The 18,393-nt window shown below is 53.4% G+C and overlaps 1 protein-coding gene across 21 annotated transcripts in view; it reads left to right on the top strand.

Moving 5' to 3' along the window:
* The window catches only part of DYSF (dysferlin), a 192,137-nt gene that overhangs the window by 30,976 nt on the left and 142,768 nt on the right, over positions 1-18,393 (top strand). For 12 of the 21 annotated variants that reach the window (XM_084901152.1, XM_084901143.1, XM_084901159.1 and 9 more), the window contains exons 4-6: positions 11,414-11,519; positions 16,646-16,760; positions 18,055-18,147. In XM_084901152.1, coding sequence (XP_084757278.1) covers positions 11,414-11,519; positions 16,646-16,760; positions 18,055-18,147 — 314 coding nt within the window. The remainder of the gene's footprint in view (positions 1-11,413; positions 11,520-16,645; positions 16,761-18,054; positions 18,148-18,393) is intronic. The other 9 variants (XM_084901145.1, XM_084901151.1, XM_084901149.1 and 6 more) reach the window with 1 other exon arrangement.

Here is an 18,393-nt window from a genome sequence, read left to right on the forward strand (position 1 = left end):
TTTGATCTGGCCAGTATGCCCAGGGTGACTGTGCCCAGCCCCCTCCCCGCCGTGAGGAAGTGGAGAAGAGACCTAGATGTACACAGGAGCCGGTGAGGAGGCACTCGCTGCCTTTTAACAAGCTTTTCTCTAGGCACTCACCAAGGTGTTGCCCTTGGGTTAGTGAAAACCCTTCAAAGCCCCATTTCCCTTTAGTGAGTCACGGAGTCACTAAAAGGCTGTGAGTGCACAAATTCATGCACTGGTGGAGTCCCTTGGCCTGGCCTACACCCTCCTGTAATCTGGGACCCCTCGGGGGGTGTTGGACTGCCGGTTTTGGCCCGATCCTTGCAGGCCAGGCCGAGGGAACCCACCGGTGCAGGAATCCGTGCACTGGGCCTCTAGTATGCATATAAGATCTTTGGTTAATCTCTTCCCACCCTTCTCCCTACCCTATTCCCTCTGAGATTCACCAGCCTGTTCCATGTTTCCATACCTGTGCATTGAGTGTCTTCCTCCTGGTGGTCAGTGTGTGTCATAGCTACTGGTCAAAAGGTCAAATGATTGGCCGGCCGCTTAGGCTTTTATATATATATATAGGTAACTTAAAAAAACCCATACAAGTTAAAAATTATAAGTATTTTTATAGGCTCAAGTAAGCTCCATTTTTGGCTCAGTGGTAAGAACTGAAGGTTCCTGGGTTCAATTCCGGACAAGGGCATGTACCTGGATTGCAGGTTCCATCCCCAGCCCCAGTTGGGACGCTTGTGGGAGGCAACCAATAGCTGTGTCTCTTGTATCAATGTTTCTCTCTCTGTGTCTCTGCCCCTCCCTTCCATTCTAAGGATCAATGGAGAGACTATCCTCAGGTGAGGAGTAAGACAACAACAAAGTTATAACGGGAAAAGTGCAAGTTCTCCCTCCCACTCCCCACCCTCCCCTTCCCTCCAGTGGAGTTCATTGTTGACAATTTGGAACTTATCTCCCTCGCCTTTTCCTAAGCAAATGCGAGTGTCTGTTTACGTACATGTGTATACATGTACCCACACAAAAGTGGGATCGTGCTCTACGTGTTGATCTGCACCTTGCTTTTCGTCACCTCATCATGAACCCTTTTCATCAGGGTGTACTGATCAACCCGTTTTAAATGGCCGCGTGTATTTCACAAAGTGGGTGTGCCAGGCTTTACCCCACTGCAGTACCCTTATTTTTAAAAAATATATTTTTGTTGATTTCAGAGAGGAAGGGAGAAGGAGAGGGAGAGGGAGAGCCGGGGGGGGGGGGGGGGCGGAGAGAGATCAACAATGAGAGAGAATCATTGATTGGCTGCCTCCTGCATGCCCCCTCCCCACCCCCACATTGGGGATTGAGCCTGTAACCCAGGCATGTGCCCTGACTGGGAATTGAACCATGACCTCCTGGTTCATAGGTTGATGCTCAACCATTAGGGCACTTGGCCAGGCCCACAGAATCCTTACTGACTGCTATTTATTTATTTATTTATTTATTTTATATTTTATTGATTTTATACAGAGAGGAAGAGAGAGAGATAGAGAGTTAGAAACATCGATGAGAGAGCTGACTGCTATTTAGATTCTTTCCAATTTCTTGCTCTCAAGTGGTTATCCTTTGAACATCTTTATCCAAATGTTTCTATGTCCCTACACTATTTTTTCTTTTGGAGCAGTCTTTAGAAGTGGGATTACTGGATCCAAGGGCAGGAGTATGTAACATTTTCCAGGTTATACCAGAGTACTTTTCAATACATTGCCCTAATTTATGAGTACCAACAGAGTAAAATAAGTGTCTGTCAGTTTTTATTTTTATTTTTGCTAGTGCTGTGGTGGGAGAAATGGTTATCATATAATTTGTGTTTCCTTGGCTACTTGTAAAGTTGAGCATCTTTCATGTGTTTTTTGCCCACTTGTATTTCTTCTTCTGCCGGCTACCTATCCTTATATTTTAGTTGCTTGTGTTTTTCTTATTCATTCATGGTGGTTTGTATATTTAACCCTCAGTCTGTTTTATGCTTGTCCCCTGTCAGTTGCTTTGCCATTCCACACAGAAAGGGACACTCAGATGTGTGTGTGTGTGTGTGTGTGTGTGTGTGTGTGTGCCTATGTGTGTGTTTGGACATTTAAAGAGGCAGAGAGGTGGTTTGCTGCAGCTACACGTTGGGGAACGTTTCAGCCCTGGGTTTCAGCACACAGGCTGGCTGGCCCCCCTTTCTGGAATCCTGGGGGCTCTCTGGGCAGGAGTATTTATAGTCCACCACTCAATTGTTCTCAGCCTGCTTGGAAGTGCTGATGCTATCCTTATTTTCCGAGGATTTTTAAAACTATATTTTGTTCTGGATTCTATCCAGGGCATCCCTGGCTTTCAGAGTAGTTTTTGTTTCTCTCTCTGGATTGAAGTGGAAAACTATTTAGAGTGAGTCTTAGGCAGCCCCAGGGAATCGGATATTGGTGGGAAGGCTGCCAGAGGCCTGGCCGGCTCAGGGGATGGGGATGTCCGGCTGTCCCTGGTTTCCTGGCCCTTGTGGCCAGGCACGCATGGCTGAGGGCTGAGGGCTCACGGGCGTCTCCTCCCCCAAGTGCGTGCGTGTGTTCGTGTCTGGCCAGGGCAGGGGCGCTCTGGCTTTCCCGTCACGCCTGACGCTTTGAGAGGAAGGTGCAGCTGAGTCAGTGATGAATGTGTCCACATGTTTTAGTTGGTATGTCCTTTTCTTAGTTTAAAAGATAAAGAACGAGAAACTGCCCTGGCCGGGCTGCTCAAATGGTTGGAACGTCGTCCTGTGGCCAAAAGGTTCCAGGTTCCATTCAGTCGGGGCATTTACCCAGGTTGCTGGTTTGATTCCTGGTCGAGGTGCCTATGGGAGGTAACAGACGGATGTTTCTCTCGCGCCCTTCTTTTCTCTCTAAAACCAATAAAAACGTATCCTCCCGTAAGAATTAAAAAAAAAAAAAGAGGGGGGGGGGGGGAGAAACTGACCCATGGAAACCTTTCTGGAGCTATTTTTTAGGAAATAATTTCAAAATTATAGAGTAGTTGCAAAAATAGAACAAAAAAATCCATATACTGTTGTCAGGCCTGTACCCTCCACCCGACCCTCTGTCTCTGCTCCCTCTCCCAGGGCACAGCCTTCGCAGTCACCCCCTGAGAATGCCAGTGCGTAGTGCAGACCAAGCATGTCAAACTCAGAGGCTCACACGGGCCAAATAAACAAGGTTTAAGTTTATGTGGGCCACAAAAAAACAAAAGCTTCAATTTTCATAGAAACATAGGTTTATTTCGATAGAGACATGCTGAATACAAGGGGCTGAAATAAATGAATAATCCTGAACATAAAATAATAGAACATTTTAATAAAAATTAATATTTTTTTCTTAAATATTAACTTAGCAGACACCAAATAACTGCACAAATTAGTAAGTGTAACACAAATAAACCTATTTTTCTTGTTCTCCGAAAGTGAAATATTTCCTGGTGCATACACCAAACAAGTCAGTCTAAGACTAATGACATGGCAATCGGCTGCTAAAATGTTCACTGCTGGTATTAGTGGAGAGAAATGGTGGGCTTGTGCATAAGTCACATAAGGGAAATGAATGCAACATGATTATAGTAATCAGTCATTAGTGAACATTGTAGTTTGTTACTGATAATTATGCATAACAGGATATTGTAAAAATTAAATTATGAAATTTCAATTAAAACATTTTTTATATACCGTTATATTGGCTGGGCCACAAAAATATTCGTTGTGGGCCACATGTGGCCCATGGGCCCCGAGTTTGACATGCTTGACTTAGAGGATAGGATGGGCCCACATGTAGGGCCACTAGGAAAACACCAGGGTGAGCCAGGAGGCAGAGGGACCAGGGGAGCCATGGCAGAGCCTTTGCTGTGGCTTCCTTTGAAAAGGGCAGGCAAGATAGGGTAAGAGGGTTTCGGATTGGCTAGCTTGGATAATTTTGGCAGGTTCTGGAGGGGAGTGGCTGTCTGGAGCTGTGTGGTACTTCCCTGGTGTGATCAGGGCAGGGGAATGGTGCCTGGAGTGTAGGAGCCCAAGTGGAGGGCGAATGGGCTTTGGCTTGGCTGGTCTGCACTTGCAGGTGTAGAATTTACTATCTCTAGACATTGTCTAGCCTTGGCCCCAGACACCAAAGCATCAAAATACAGAGATGTCCTAGCTGCCCTGGGGTGTGGTACAGGGTAAGGTTTGGAGTCTGGCTCTGCCTGTTACTTGTGTGAAATCAGGCAGGTTAAATGCCTTTCTGAGTCCCAGTGTCCTCGCTGAATGGTGGATTGACCAGTAACAGTACCCACCCCACAGGCTAGTGTGAGCTTAGGCCGGCCAGTGTGCGGGAGGTGTCGGCACTCCATCCCATACACACCGTCTATAGGAGGGCAGTGATCACTAGGAGCTAGTTCCATGAGGGCGAGGATGGTGTTTGGCTGGATGTGCTAAGTAAATGAAAATACATTATAAGGTTTTTAAAGTTTTATGTTCTGTTTTTAGATTTAATTTTTGAGATGGTGAACATTTAATTTTTTGTGACAAAAACAAAAACGATAAGAAAAAAAAAATGCAGCAAAAATTTTCCCTGTCATCTTTGTCTCTCACCTGCCCCCTACTCACCCCTTCCCCATGGGTACCACTGTTCTTGGTGTCTTATCTATCTTTACAGAATTCTTATGTTATTGCTTAATCACCAACACAGATTTGGACATGTCTCTCTTTTTAGGCAAAAGGTATTGTATTGATTTTTTAAGTAAATTTAAAAAATTGTGGTAAAAATACACACAACAGTTATCATCTTAACTACTTTTAAGCTTGTAGTTCATTGGTATTACATACATTCACATTAAATACATTGTACAACCATCACCCCCACCCATCTTCATCACTCTTCCATCTGTAGAACTAACAACACTCTATACCAGTGGTCGGCAAACTCATTAGTCAACAGTACAACGATTGAAATTTTTGAGAGCCAAATCTTTTAAAATTAAACTTCTTCTAACGCCACTTCTTCAAAATACACTTGCCCAGGCCGTGGCATTTTGTGGAAGAGCCACACTCAAGGGGCCAAAGAGCTGCATGTGGCTCGAGAGCCGCAGTTTGCCGACCAGGGCTCTATAAGCATTGAACAGTAACTTCCCATTTTTCCTTTTCCTTAGTCTCTGGCAACCGTGGTATTAGACGCTCTGTCCAGGCTTTTTATTCCTCGAGGTATGGGTAGCCCATTGTACACACTCTTTTGCACGTTTTTTAAAAGAAGTTTTGAAGGTTTTGCCTAGAGAAGTTTGTGGTGTCCTTCCCAAGTCCATGGCATGGTCCATGCTGTATTGAAATATTCACCCCTCGGCCGCGATGGAATTCTGGGTTGCCTCCTGTGCTTTCTTTTTACAATGACGTAAAATGGTCCCATGTTCTAAAATAAAATTGTTTAGATTTCTTTGTGCTTCATTCAAATAAACATACTTGGCCACATTAATTCACTCCCCCACCCCCCATATACACACACTGAAGGCTCAGATTTGGAGGCCACCACCCCACAGCTCTTTCCCATCGCCCACAGGGCAGTGGCCCCGTGGAGGGTGGCTTTGGGAAGGAATGCTTTCTCCATGGAGGAAGAATGTGTGTCCTGTGAATGTGGAGACTGCTTTGGCCTCTCCCTCTCCCCTGCACGCCAGCTCTGTCTCCTTCTGTTTCTGGGATGGCAGCCGCTCTTTCAGCCCCTACGCTTCTCCTGCCCCCACATTCCAGGAGCTCCTGAGCCCAGTCCAGCCAGAGGTCTGGGGAGGCCCAGAGAGCCCTGGCATTTTTCTGTGAGTAGGCTGCAAGGGGTGGGGTCAAAGCCCATGGGGGGGGAGGGGTAAGGGGGGTTCTTTACAACCAGCAGGGCCTCTGCGCACACCCAGAGCTGCTAGAGGCAGCCTGTACAGGCCCCCCAGACTCCCTAAGCACCTCCCTGTCTCATTTGATCCTTATTGAACCCCACCTGCCACACTTGGCCACTGGTTGGTACCTACTGAGCGTGGGGCATATCTGGGCCCGAGGGTCTATTTCTCAGTCAAGTGTTGGGGCCTCCTATGCTCAAGGCCCCCAGAATAAAGCTTGGCTCCTGCATCCTCTGGGAAATGGAGGAACAGTGGCCATCAGGGTTTCCTGTGACCAAGCCCCAGACCCCTGCCTCCTCCCCAGGAGCCCTCCTCGGCTCCCCCAGAGCTGTGCTGTGCTGCCCACTCAGGGGCAGCCCCTCCCGAGGCTTGGTGCAGGCAGCCTGCCCGCAGCCCTTCCTTCTAGGGGAGTGGGGGCCCGTGAAGCCACCAGCTCCTCAGGGGGACTCCCAGGGGCCACGGCAGGGGTGCAGGCGGGGCATTTCGTAGCCAGAAAGACATTTGAGGGAGGAAATAACAAGCTGTCCTTCGTGGCCAGAGGTGCCTGGCTGGCAGGGGTGGGGCCTGCCCTTCCTCCTGCATTTCCTCCCATTGTTCCCGCCCCCCTTCCTGGAATTCTCCCGGGGAGGGGGCGGCTGGGCGGGCAGGGCGCCTGCGAGGGAGGCCCGGGAGGCCTGGCTCCGCCTGCGCGGCTGATGACCAGGCCTCCGCTCCCTCCGCTCCTCTGCGCGCCTGCCTCCCGCTCTCCCAGGCTGACCCCTCGGGGAATGTGGGGACAGTTTCAGGACGGGCTCCCGAAGGCGAATTGTTCAAGCAGGTCTCTCCGCTCTGCGGCCTCTCTGTTCCCACGAAGGACAGGGTCACGCTGATCACCAGTGTCACATGGATATGCAGGTCCTCTATATCCATTACCTGGCCTTTTTTTTCTCTTTTAAATCCTCACTTGAGTACATGCTTAGGGAGAGGAAGGGGGAGAGAGATGAGAGAGAGAGAGAGAGACAGACAGACACAGAGACTGTGTGAGAGAGAAACATCCATTAGTTGCCTTCGGATAGATCCTCCCGGGTTTCGGAACCATTATGAAAGATGAAACAGAGAGGGCCGGAGACCGGGATGCCAGGACACAGGCTTTATTGAAGAGAAGAGTACCACTGCCGGCTGCTTCCAGAGAGAGAGAGAGAGAGAGAGAGAGAGCAGAAGAGACCGAGGGCCGGGGTATGAGCACCTTTAAGGGGAGGATAGGGGACGGGGCTTAGGGCACTCAGCACACGCTGATTGGTGGTTTCATGTAAGGCCTATGATTAGGGACCTGGGGACTTAGGAATCCGGGGCTTAGGGTATTTGGCAGGTGCTGATTGGTGGTTCAGTGCTCAGGAATATTTGGCTGCAGGTGGGGTTTACGTCTGTCCATCAACTGGAGGAAGGGAGGACCTTCTAAACGCTCCCTGACTGGGGATTAAACCCACAACCTGGGTATGTGCCGTGACCCGGAACCGAATTGGCATCACTTCGGTGCACGGGACAATGCTCAACCACTCTGGTCTTTCCGACAGTGCCTGGGTCCTGACGGCTCCTCAGGCAGCACACGGGGGGCAGGTGTCCTCCCTCACGGACCCAGGATGAGACACGCCAGAGCCCTCAGTGAACTGTGGGACATGTTTGTTCCACACTCCAAAGGAATAGAACACAAACCGCCCCAAATTCTAGAAAGCGTGACGCTACTAGCATGGTCTCTACTAGAACCCAGAATGTGTATTAGTGGACACCTGACTTTTTAGTCCTTTCTCTAAAAGAGATGTTAGAAAAATGGGTGGGAACAGACACCAGGCGTACTGCCTTGCCAGCGAGGGAACTGCCAGGTGGCCAATGGCCCGCTGGCTCCCAGAGAGATGGAAAAGGAGGGGCTTTGTTGGGCAGAAGCTTACATACGCAGCTAGTTTATTTATTTGGCATTGTAAACTGTACATGACAAAACGTAACCAATGTAACGAGGGTCAGCAAAGAAAAGGTGTATGAGGTTATTTGAGCCACATTAAAAAAAATATTTTATTGATTTCTTACAGAGAGGAAGGGAGAGGGACAGAGAGTCAGAAACATCAATGAGAGAGAAACATCAATCAGCTGCCTCCTGCACCCCCCAACTGGGGATGTGCCTGAAACCAAGGTACATGCTCTTGACCAGGATCAAACCTGGGACCCTTCAGTCTGCAGGCTGACGCTCCACCCACCGAGCCAAACCGGTCAGGGTTATTGGAGCCACATTTTGAGGACGTGCCCAGAAGCAAGGTCTCAAGGGATTGGGAAAATGCTCCTGGGAGTGCCCACTTTGCAGTCCCTGTTGTGCATCCGGAATCAAAGGAGAACACGCAGGAAGGGGCATGGCCGCCCTCGGTGGTGGAGGCGGGAAAAGGCAGCATGGGGAAATCTCTAGGACTGGATAGACTGCACCTCAGACACATGCTTCTTTCACCCGGTGGGCACAGGAGGAGTGGTAGTGTTGAGTGGGCACAGGAGGAGTGGTAGTGATGAGGGGGCACAGGAGGAGTGGTAGTGATGAGTGGGCACAGGAGGAGTGGTAGTGATGAGTGGGCACAGGAGGAGTGGTAGTGATGAGTGGGCACAGGAGGAGTGGTAGTGGTGAGTGGGCACAGGAGGAGTGGTAGTGATGAGTGGGCACAGGAGGAGTGGTAGTGAGCGTTTACGGCACATAGAGGCGGTATGTGGGCGCGAGATGGCAGTGAAGTGCTCTGAGGGCTGGAGCTCTGGTGCCCGGGCTGTGCCTTGGAGGGGTTGGAAAAGGAAATGACTCTGACATTTCAAAGTTAGGTTATCCCAGACGCGGAAGAACGCTGGGCAGGGCTCCGCGGAGGCAGATTAATTCCCGCTGAGGAAGCCACAGGCCGAGGACATGATCGGCGCCGTGCCCTGAGCGTGTCAGGTTTTCACGCAGCCCCTTTTTGCTCACACCAGTTACAGTGTGCCGCGCGTGGCCTTACGTACACTCACATGGCTGTGCAGCCATCACCACCATCCTCTCCAGAACGCTTTGTCCCTCTGAACCAGCGGTTGGTTCTCAACATGTGGGTGGAGACCCCTTTGGGGGTCAAACATCCCTTTCACAGGGGTCACCTAAGACCATCGGAAAACACGGATATTTACATCAAAATTACAGTTGTGAAGTAGCAACGAAAATAATGTTATGGTTTGGGGTCACCACCACATGAGGAACTGTCTTAAAGGGTCTCGGCGTTAGGAAGGTTGAGAACCACTGCTCTAAACTGACACCCTGTACTCACCAAATTTGAACCCCTCTTTCCCCTTGCTACCCATCCCCAGATAATTGCTATTCTACTTCCTATCTCCAAAAACTTGTCTACTTTAGGAATCTCATGTAGGAAGTCATATGATTTTTACCCTTTTGTGTCTGTCTGATCTCACTTGGCATACAGTCCTCAAGGTTGATGCCCATTGTAGCAGATGCCAGAATTCCTCTCCTTTTAAGTCTGAATAACAATCCGTTGTATGTGTACTCCGCGTTTTATTATCCGTTCACCTGCTCATGGCCTCTTGGGCCGCTCCCACCTCTTAGCTGTTGTGAATAATGCTGCTATGAAGGTGGGTGGACAAGAATCTCTGTGAGTCCCTGATTTTAATTCTTTGGGTAAATACCACAAGTGGAGTTGCTGGGTCGCGTTGTAGTTCTATTTTTCAGTTTTCGAGGAACCATTGTACTGTTTTCCACGATGGCTGCACCTTTCTCATTCCTACTAACAGTGCACAGGGTTCCAATTTCTCCGCATCTTCAACAACATTTGTAGTTTCCTCCTTCCTTCCTTCCTTCCTTCCTTCCTTCCTTCCTTCCTTCCTTCCTTCCTTCCTTCTTCCCTCCCCCCCTTTCTTTCTTTTTGTAATCACCTAATGAGTGTGACTTGTCCGCAGCCAGTTTTAAAACCAGCTAATTAGCCCTAGCTGGGTGGTTCCATTGGTTGAATTGTCATTCCATATACCAAAAGTTGTAGGTTTGATCCCTGGTCAGGTGCAGACAGGAGGCAACTGATAGGTGTTTCTCTCTTACAATGATGTTTCTCTCTCTCTCTCTCCTCTCTCCTCTCTCCTCTCTCCTCTCTCCTCTCTCCTCTCTCCTCTCTCCTCTCTCCTCTCTCCTCTCTCTCCTCTCTCTCCTCTCTCTCCTCTCTCTCCTCTCTCTCCTCTCTCTCCTCAATAAAACACAGCCTCGGGTGAGGATAAAAAAAACTATCAGCTAATTAGGTCAAGATTAAAATGTCATTTCATGAAGGCATAAGAAACCCATATTCCAATCAGTTGTTACAGAGACCAGATGTTGCATTTCTTCACTAGGAAAGAAAATGAAGAAGCGAAAGACAGAGGACGCCTGTGGCAGTGCCCGGGCTGAGTGCAGGAAGCACGCGGAGTTCAGGGCCAGCGCCAGGCCAGGGTCCTGGTCGGCACAGGCCACTTGCTGTCCTCCTGCCCCTGCGTGTGCAGAATGCGTTGGCCCGTTTCATAGCTACGGAACACAACTGTTTCCCGTGGCGTCCTTGGGGGGCCCACCATTGGCCACTGCATGTGACCCCCTATTCCCGAGAGCCCGTCTGTATGGGGCCCCTTCCCTCCGCCAGAGATGCAGCCACCGGTGTGTGAGGTGTGACCGCCATGGGCTGCTCTTGGGAATGGGGCAGATCTCCCCTGCCCCGATGTTCTTCCCTCTCTGCCCTCAGAGACAGGACGTCTGTTTGGTCCTCATGTGTAGTCATTGCTGGCCGAGCCCTAGGAAAGCTCTGCAGACGCGTCTGTAGACTGGGCCAGGTGTGCTGCTGAGCCTGGGAGCAATGCTGATGTGAGGAGGGGCTGCCTGCTGAGGTCTGATGGCCAACTTAGCCCTTCTGTGTGGCACCTGGGCAGACAGGGGTGGAGGCCTGGGCCTGTGGGGAGGGGCAGAAAGGGGTCACAGTTGACCTGGGGGAAGGGAAGGTGTCCCTCTTGTGCAGGGAGAGTGGCCTGGCCCTCCGGGGGGTGGTGATGAAGTGACTAGGAGGAGGGTCCTGAGTGACTCTGGAGTTCTAGGAGATCAGCTTGTCTGCGTGGTTTGTGTGGTGATGGTGGTGGTGGTGGTGGTGGTGGTGGTGGTGGTGATGGTGGTGGTGATGGTGGTGGTGATGGTGGTGGTGATGGTGGTGGTGGTGGTGGTGGTGGTGGTGATGGTGGTGGTGGTGGTGGTGATGGTGGTGATGGTGGTGGTGATGGTGGTGGTGGTGGTGGTGGTGGTGGTGATGGTGGTGGTGATGGTGGTGGTGGTGGTGGTGGTGGTGGTGATGGTGGTGGTGATGGTGGTGGTGGTGGTGGTGGTGGTGGTGGTGGTGATGGTGGTGGTGATGGTGGTGGTGGTGGTGGTGGTGGTGGTGGTGGTGGTGGTGGTGATGGTGGTGGTGGTGGTGGTGGTGAGGGGTGTGGTGAGACGGGCTGGGCACAGGCTAGTTGTCTATATTTTACTCTTCCCTCCTCTCAGGTTCCTGGGGGAAGCCAAGATCCCGCTGCGGGAGGTGCTCACCACCCCCAGCCTGTCTGCCAGCTTCAACGCCCCGCTGCTGGACACCAGGCAGCAGCCCACGGGGGTAAGTGCTCACGGCACCCCTGCCCAGGCCCGCTCTGGTCCGAGGCCTTGCCTTTCTGACCCCACAGCTGTGTGCCTCCGGCTCCCAGTAGCCAGGTCGGGGCCTGCCCACCAGGGCTCAGGGCGCCTGGGTGGGCTCGGGGCTGGAAGGGAGGGGAGGGGGGACCAGAGGCAGCCGGGTCCCACCTGCAGGGCTCGTCATCCTTGCCTCACACCGGCGTGGCTGCCCTGGGTCATCCTGGGATTTTTTTTCCCACTAGAAACCAACGTCTTCCCACGTTCCCCGCATCCGGGGGTATCCCCACCCGGGCTCCCGGCAGCCTTTCTCACCGCCCAGCCGCCTTCTCCAGATCCAGAAACGCTGAGTCATCCGGGTCACAGAGCACAGGGGAAGGGAGACAGACAGACAGCCCTCTCCCCTGGCACCCGGGCCTGCCAGACCCCTTCCTTTCCTCCATTGTCCTCCCGCCCCTCCCCCCGCCTTCCCAGCGTGCTCCCAGTTCTCCCAGACGGTTTCCAGCCCTCCTCTCTCCCCTCCGGTTATTCTCAGGGAGCTAAATATACCGGCAGGGCTCTTCCCGGTCAGTGGAATTCCTGACCTTCCCTCAGGGCCAGCCTCCAGGATGCCCTGGACAATTATCGATTAGATAAACCGTCCTCCCTGTGGAGGTTCAGGGAGTTCGACATGGTGTGTGTGTGTGTGGGGAGGGTTTGGGCTGAGTTATTTCAGACAGAGTGGGGCTACCTTGCCGGGTAGAGTGTGTGTATGGTTTGAGTGTGAGTATGTGTGTGTGTGTACGAGAGTGAGTGTGTGTATGAGTGTGAGTGTATGAGTGTGAGTGTGTGTGAATGTGTGTATGAGTGTGAGTATGGGTGTATGTATGAGTGTGAGTGTGTGCGTGTGTATGAATGTGAGTGTGTGTATTAGTGTGTGTGTGAATGTGTGTATGAGTGTGAGTGTGTGTGTGTGTGAATGTGTGTATGAGTGTGAGTGTATGTGTGTGTGTGTATGAGAGTGAGTGTGTGTATGAGTGTGAGTGTATGAGTGTGAGTGTGTGTGAATGTGTGTATGAGTGTGAGTATGTTTGTATGTATGAGTGTGAGTATGTGTGTATGTATGAGTGTGAGTATGTGTGTGAGTATCTCTGTGTGTGAGTGTGTGTATGAGTGAGTATATGTGTGTGTGTGAGTGTGTGTGTGTGTGTGTGTGTGTGAATGGGGGGGCTCCTGGCTGGCTTGGTGAACCGGAAGTGGCCCGTCTGGCAGGGCTCTGATGAGACCTGGAGAGAGAGAGAGGGTGACTGACTGATGCCACCCAGGGAATCGATGCCCAAGTGGTCACGTCCTTCTGCGGGTGCATCTCCCAGACTCTCCGGGGACTTAGTTAGACTCAGTTATCCAGGTTACGGGCTCAGTCTCACAAGACGACCCCACCCCCCTCCCCCCATGCCAATCACAAGTCCAGTTGTCACCTGTGCTTCTGACCAACCGGCTATAGATTCGAAGTTTCAGTGACCCTGTGCTTGGGGTTCAATGAATTTCCCAGAGCGCCTCACAAAACCCAGAGAACCATTTACCTCCTGGATCCCTGGGTGATTGTGAAAGGACGGAGCTTAGAACAGCTGGATGGAGAAGCAGCAAGGCAGGTGGGGAGAGGGCGAGGAGCTTGGGGCCTCTCCGCCCACCGCTCTGCCCAGCCCCACTGTGCCTTCACCCCCCAAGGGCTTCGATTCCTGCTCTCCGGGTTTTATGGCGGCTCCATCACACAGGCGTGAGTGATTAAATCACTGGTCCCCAGCGGTTAAAATCCATCTCCAGCCCCTCTTTTCTCCCCGGAGGATGGGGCGGCTGGGAAGTGGGGGGAACATGGGGCTTGAAAGTTCCAACCCCCTAATCACATGGTTGCCAGCCAGTACTTTCCTGGTCACCTGGTTAATATACCTTTACCCCGCTTACCACTCAGGAAATTCCGAGGGCCTCAGGAGCTGTGTGCCAGGAACAGGGTGCTAAGACCAAATATTGTATTTCTTGTTATCGCTCACAATATCACTGCCGTCCAGAAGGACTCTGGGGCCATCCGAACGCCCCGCCCCCTCGGGGGTCCTGGAGAGGCTGTGCAGGTGTGAGCCCGGGTGGAGAAATGGGCGCAGGCACCCGCGGCTGCGGAGAGCTCTTCGGAGTCAGGGACGGGGCTCCTCCTTTGCTCTGTGTCCGGCCCCCAGTGCCTCCAACCGGCCTTTCTCACTTCCCAGCTGAGCGGCTCAGACGTTTCTGCCTGTAGCCCTGTGTGCACCCGGACACGGTGTTTCTGCAAGCGCGGCACAGCTGCACTCTGAGCCCAAAGGCGCACCCACCCCTGAGACAGAGCTTTGCACACTTGGTCCCTGTCCATGGGCTGAGCCAGGCTGGCGGCATCTCCAGGCCTCGGCCCTCCTCCCCTCACTCTGGGTTCCCGTGGCCTGTCTGCACTTCTCTTCCCTGGGCTGGGGTCCCTGGTTGGCTGCAGAGCCTGTCAGTCCTTCACAGACCATGTCTCCAAAGGGGGTGTGAGAGCCAGGGTGATGGATGGGAGAGGAGGGCTGGGCCCCGCTTGGGTGAGCCCCCAGCTGAGCACAGCCTGGGCGAGAGGGGGCTCCTTCCTGTGGAGAGGCCTCAGGACTGTCTTCTACTTCCTGTGGCAGCACTAAGCCATGGGGCGGCCCCAGGCAGGGCTTCCCTCCCGGGACGGGGGCTGCACTGCCCTGGGAGGCACAGAGAACCCCTGACCCTTCGGTGAAGGGATGACGCTCCAGCCAAGTGAACCACACTGGCCAGGGCTGTTGTGTTGGTGGTTGTTAAATGGTGGTATTCTAAACCAGTTATTTTTGTGTGTGTGAATCAGTTGGCATTTCACGGTAAAAAAAAAAAAAAGCTTCCTTCCTGTTTTATTTACTTATTTATTTCCGTTTGGAGTCATGCGTTTTTCTTTTATTCAATGGCTTAAGGTAATTATCATTTATTTTCATGTTTAAATTGGCCAATGGCAGCCACCGACTCTTTGTCCTTTTGACACGTTTCCATCATTTTTTGGTTATTTCCTTGGTGTTTGCCATAAACCATGTTTCAGGGCTGTCCTCTACCAATCCTGGCCTCACCCTGCAAGTCGTTATTTCTCCAAAGAGCACAGATAATTGCCTTTTGATGAATGGAGGAAAATAGAGATGTCCAGGTCCACCGCAGCCTGGATAGAAGTCTCCAGGAGTCAGGCTGGGCATGGGCGGGTCTGGGTATTTGAGGCGGGGCCGGCCCCCCCACAGGCTGCTCTTTTTTACCTTCTTTGGGTTGCAGGTTCCTGGGATGCGAGTGCGGGGCACGCTGGCTGCGCACGTGGCGACACCTGGTGGTGGTTTAGGAACCTGCAGCGGCGGTTAGCAATGCCTCGGATCCGGATATTTAGTAGTAAAAGGGTCGCATTGCCTTCCCAGGCCTCCTGCAGGGTCTCCTGGGATGTGGAGCTGGCTTGGCTCCTTCCTCAGGGTTCGGAGACCCGCCCTCCCACCAGTCCTGCCTTTGCTTAGCTTGGCAGCCTCTGCTCAGACCTCAGTCTGAGGGTTCAAGCCCCAGAGCTGGATTACATCCAGGTCCTGGAGCATCTTCTGTCTCAGAATCAGCTTTTGCTCCAGAACCTTCTGGAAATCCCTACTATTACTCAGTTGAGAGAGATGCCTAGAGAATTATACTAGAGGTGCTCAGACGATATTTTGCATCTTTAACAATTACATATATAAAGAGTTTGTCTCCCTGGGCAGTTTGGCTCAGAGGATAGAGCGTCGGCCTTCAGACTGAAGGGCCCCAGGTTTGATTCTGGCCAACGGCACATGCCTGGGTTGGTGGGGGATGTGCAGGAGGCATCCGATCAATGATTCTCTCTCATCATCGATGTTTCTATCTCTCTCTCCTCTCTCTCTTCCTCTCTGAAATCAATAAAAATATATTTAAAAAAAAAAGTTTGTCAAAACCTGGGGACATGCTTACTGTCTAAGTAAAAGGAAAGCATTTCATATATAACAGAGCTGTCCACTGCTTACAAACTATGAGAGATAATGATATCGAAATGCAAATAGTGGAAGAATTACAGCAATTGGTTTTCCTTTGCCTTTGTTAAATAGAGCACTTACTACTTTGATTGGTAAAAAAGTCTACTCCAGCTGAAACCGGTTTGGCTCAGTGGACTGAAGGGTCCTGGGATCGATTCTGGTCAAGGGCATGTACCTGGGTTGCGGGCACATCACCAGTGGGAGGTGTGCAGGAGGCAGCTGATCGATGATTCTCTCTCATCGATGTTTCTAACTCTCTATTCCTCTCCTTTCCTCTCTGTAAAAAATCAATAAAATATATTAAAAGAAAAAAAGGCTACTCCAGCAGGGCTGTTGGAACTGGGGTTCCAGGGAAGGCTTGGCCCGGCCCCCACTGGCCGGGGAGCTGCAGGGCCTGAGAGCTTGCGGTGCCCGTGCCTTTTCTCCAGTGCAGGCCCTTTGAGCAGTGCGGTGCTCATGGTGGGTGAGGTGGGCGGGACACAGGCAGCTCCCCTGTCCATTCGAGCGACGTGACCAGTCATTCTCCCCTTGGCTGCTCAAAGCTGGAACCGCGGGAAGTGAGGTGGGGACAGCAGTGCCTTTGGGAGTGAAGGGGGCTCAGCCAGCCTGTCTCGGAGCTGGGGCCGAGCAGAACAGCCTGACTGTCTGTGGAGACAAGGGGAGGGCGCTCGGCTGAGCAGAGAGGTCAGGCCTGGGCTGCGAGCTGAAACATTCTTAGGAGTGGCTGGGCTGCTGATTCATGTAGAGAAGCCTATGATGTGCTCTGTCCACTCATCTAGTCCTCACTGGACCCCTGGGGAAGGTGCTCTTGCTATTACTACCCGGTTTTACAGAGGAGGAAACTGAGGCACAGAGAGGCTACGGCTCCTGGGTGGCGGAACCTGACTTCAGCATCTGTGCTCTTACGCTGAGGGGCCCCGAGGGGTGGCTGTGCCACAGCCTCCTGCACACCTGACCCTCGTCAGAGCCGTCTAAGCGACAGGAAGGATGGTGGAGGGCGGTGGTCTGAGGCCCGTGCACCCACCTGCTGCCCCTCCCCCCTCTCTTTCAGGCCTCGCTGGTCCTGCAGGTGTCCTACACGCCGACCCCTGGAGCTGTGCCTCTCTACCCACCCACCACTCCTCTGGACCCCTCCCCGACTCTGCCTGACCGGGATATGCTGGCTGGTGAGGAGCCCCCTCACCTTGGGAGGCCAGGGAAGGAGCCCAGCCAGGCTCCGGGGCGTGGGGGCGGGGCCACAGTGCAGCTCAGCAGCCTGTGCAGCCTGGTGGGGGGTGGGGGTGGGGAGGACACTGGTGTGTGTGTGTGTGTGTGTGTGTGTGTGTGTGTGTGTGTGTGTGTCTGGGGGGTGTGGGGGGTGTTCTTGAGAACTGCCTGTGTCACGCAGGAGAAAGGCAGGAGGCATGCTCCCAGGTGCCACTGGGATTAGTGTGAGGTCGCCCTCGCTCTCCAGCTCCGGGAGGGAGCTGGGCCTGGGTGGGTGCTCAGCGCTATGTGCTCAGCCTGGGTGGGCGCTGCAGAGTAGAGTTCGTGCCTGTGGGACGGGGCCTTTTCCCAGGTGATGCCCGAGGCCCCACCCGCTCCCCAGAGCCCAGTGCTTCCCCGCCCTGGACCCAGCAGGCCTTGGGTGGTGACATGTGACCCAAGGGCTGGCATTTCCTTGAAAGAGCTCTGGTTGAAGTCCGGGGACTCGAGTTACAGTCTTCCCTTTGAAGGGAAGCTGGGTGACCCAGCAGCTGTGTAGCGCTGGGCTGGCCACTCTCCCTCTCCGGGCCTATGATGGATCATTTGTGAGAAGAGCGGACACTGAGTCCCACGGTTGCTCCAGCTCGCTCCACGTGCCTCTGCGGGGCTGGTCCAGGGAGGCCCCGGCCCGGGGGGCTGGCTTACCAGTGAGGGGCCTGGGTGGGCAGGTGGGCAAAGAGTCTACAGCTTCTCTCCTGGCGAAGAGACCTGGGGGCGGGCGCAGCACACCCGGAGCTGCCCATCTCCGTGTAGAGCCCTCCCTGCGTCCATGTGTCCCAGGCCGGTCCCGGAGCCCAGCCCTGCGTGGGCTCTTGAGGAGGGGGCAGCGCTGGGTCTTCTCGTTGAGGCTTGTCGATGGGCGATCACTCCGGCTGGGGTGCAGGTTGAGGGAGGAAGGAGGGGCGCTCCTGGGGACGGAGGGCGGGGAGCTGCAGGGCCCCGGATGTGCTGGTTAAATCTGAGGGGGCTCTGTCAGAGTTTGGTTCATGCTGTGCAGGGGAGGCTCCTGGAGGTGCCCACTGCCTGGTCCTGGCTGGAAGGTGGTCAGAGGGGCAGTCCCCCGCAGACGTGGCATCTGCTCCTGAGCTTCGTGTGGGGCCCAGGTGGCAGGGAGAGCAGGTTGGGTGGGAGAGGGGAGCTAGGCTGGCTTCCCTCACCCGCTGCTCCTTCCTCCCCTTCCCTCCCCTCCGGGGGCTGTGCCCGCCCGCATGCCAGGTGGGGCGCAGAGCCGGGCAGAGACTTGGTCCCTGCTCAGTGACAGCACTGTGGACACGAGATACTCTGGGAAGAAGTGGCTGGCCCCCACGGGTGAGACACAGCCAGGGCTGTCCTGACTCTGCCCTGTCACCCCTAACCATCTTCACAGCTGCCGTCTCAGCCCACGGGAGCGGTGGCCGAGGGGCTCTCCCTGCAGGACAGGGGGCGGGGGGCCATCCTCTCTCCTTCCTGTCGACTAACTGGACTGACCGCCCCCCACACGCAGCTGCTGGAAGCTTCTCTTCTTCCTTCCTCACCCATCCTGGCTCATCGAGGGGGAAGGAGAGGGGCCGGGGT

Source organism: Pipistrellus hanaki (genome assembly GCF_964339955.1).
Source record: "Pipistrellus hanaki genome assembly, chromosome: 12".
NCBI classification, from domain to species: domain Eukaryota; kingdom Metazoa; phylum Chordata; class Mammalia; order Chiroptera; family Vespertilionidae; genus Pipistrellus; species Pipistrellus hanaki.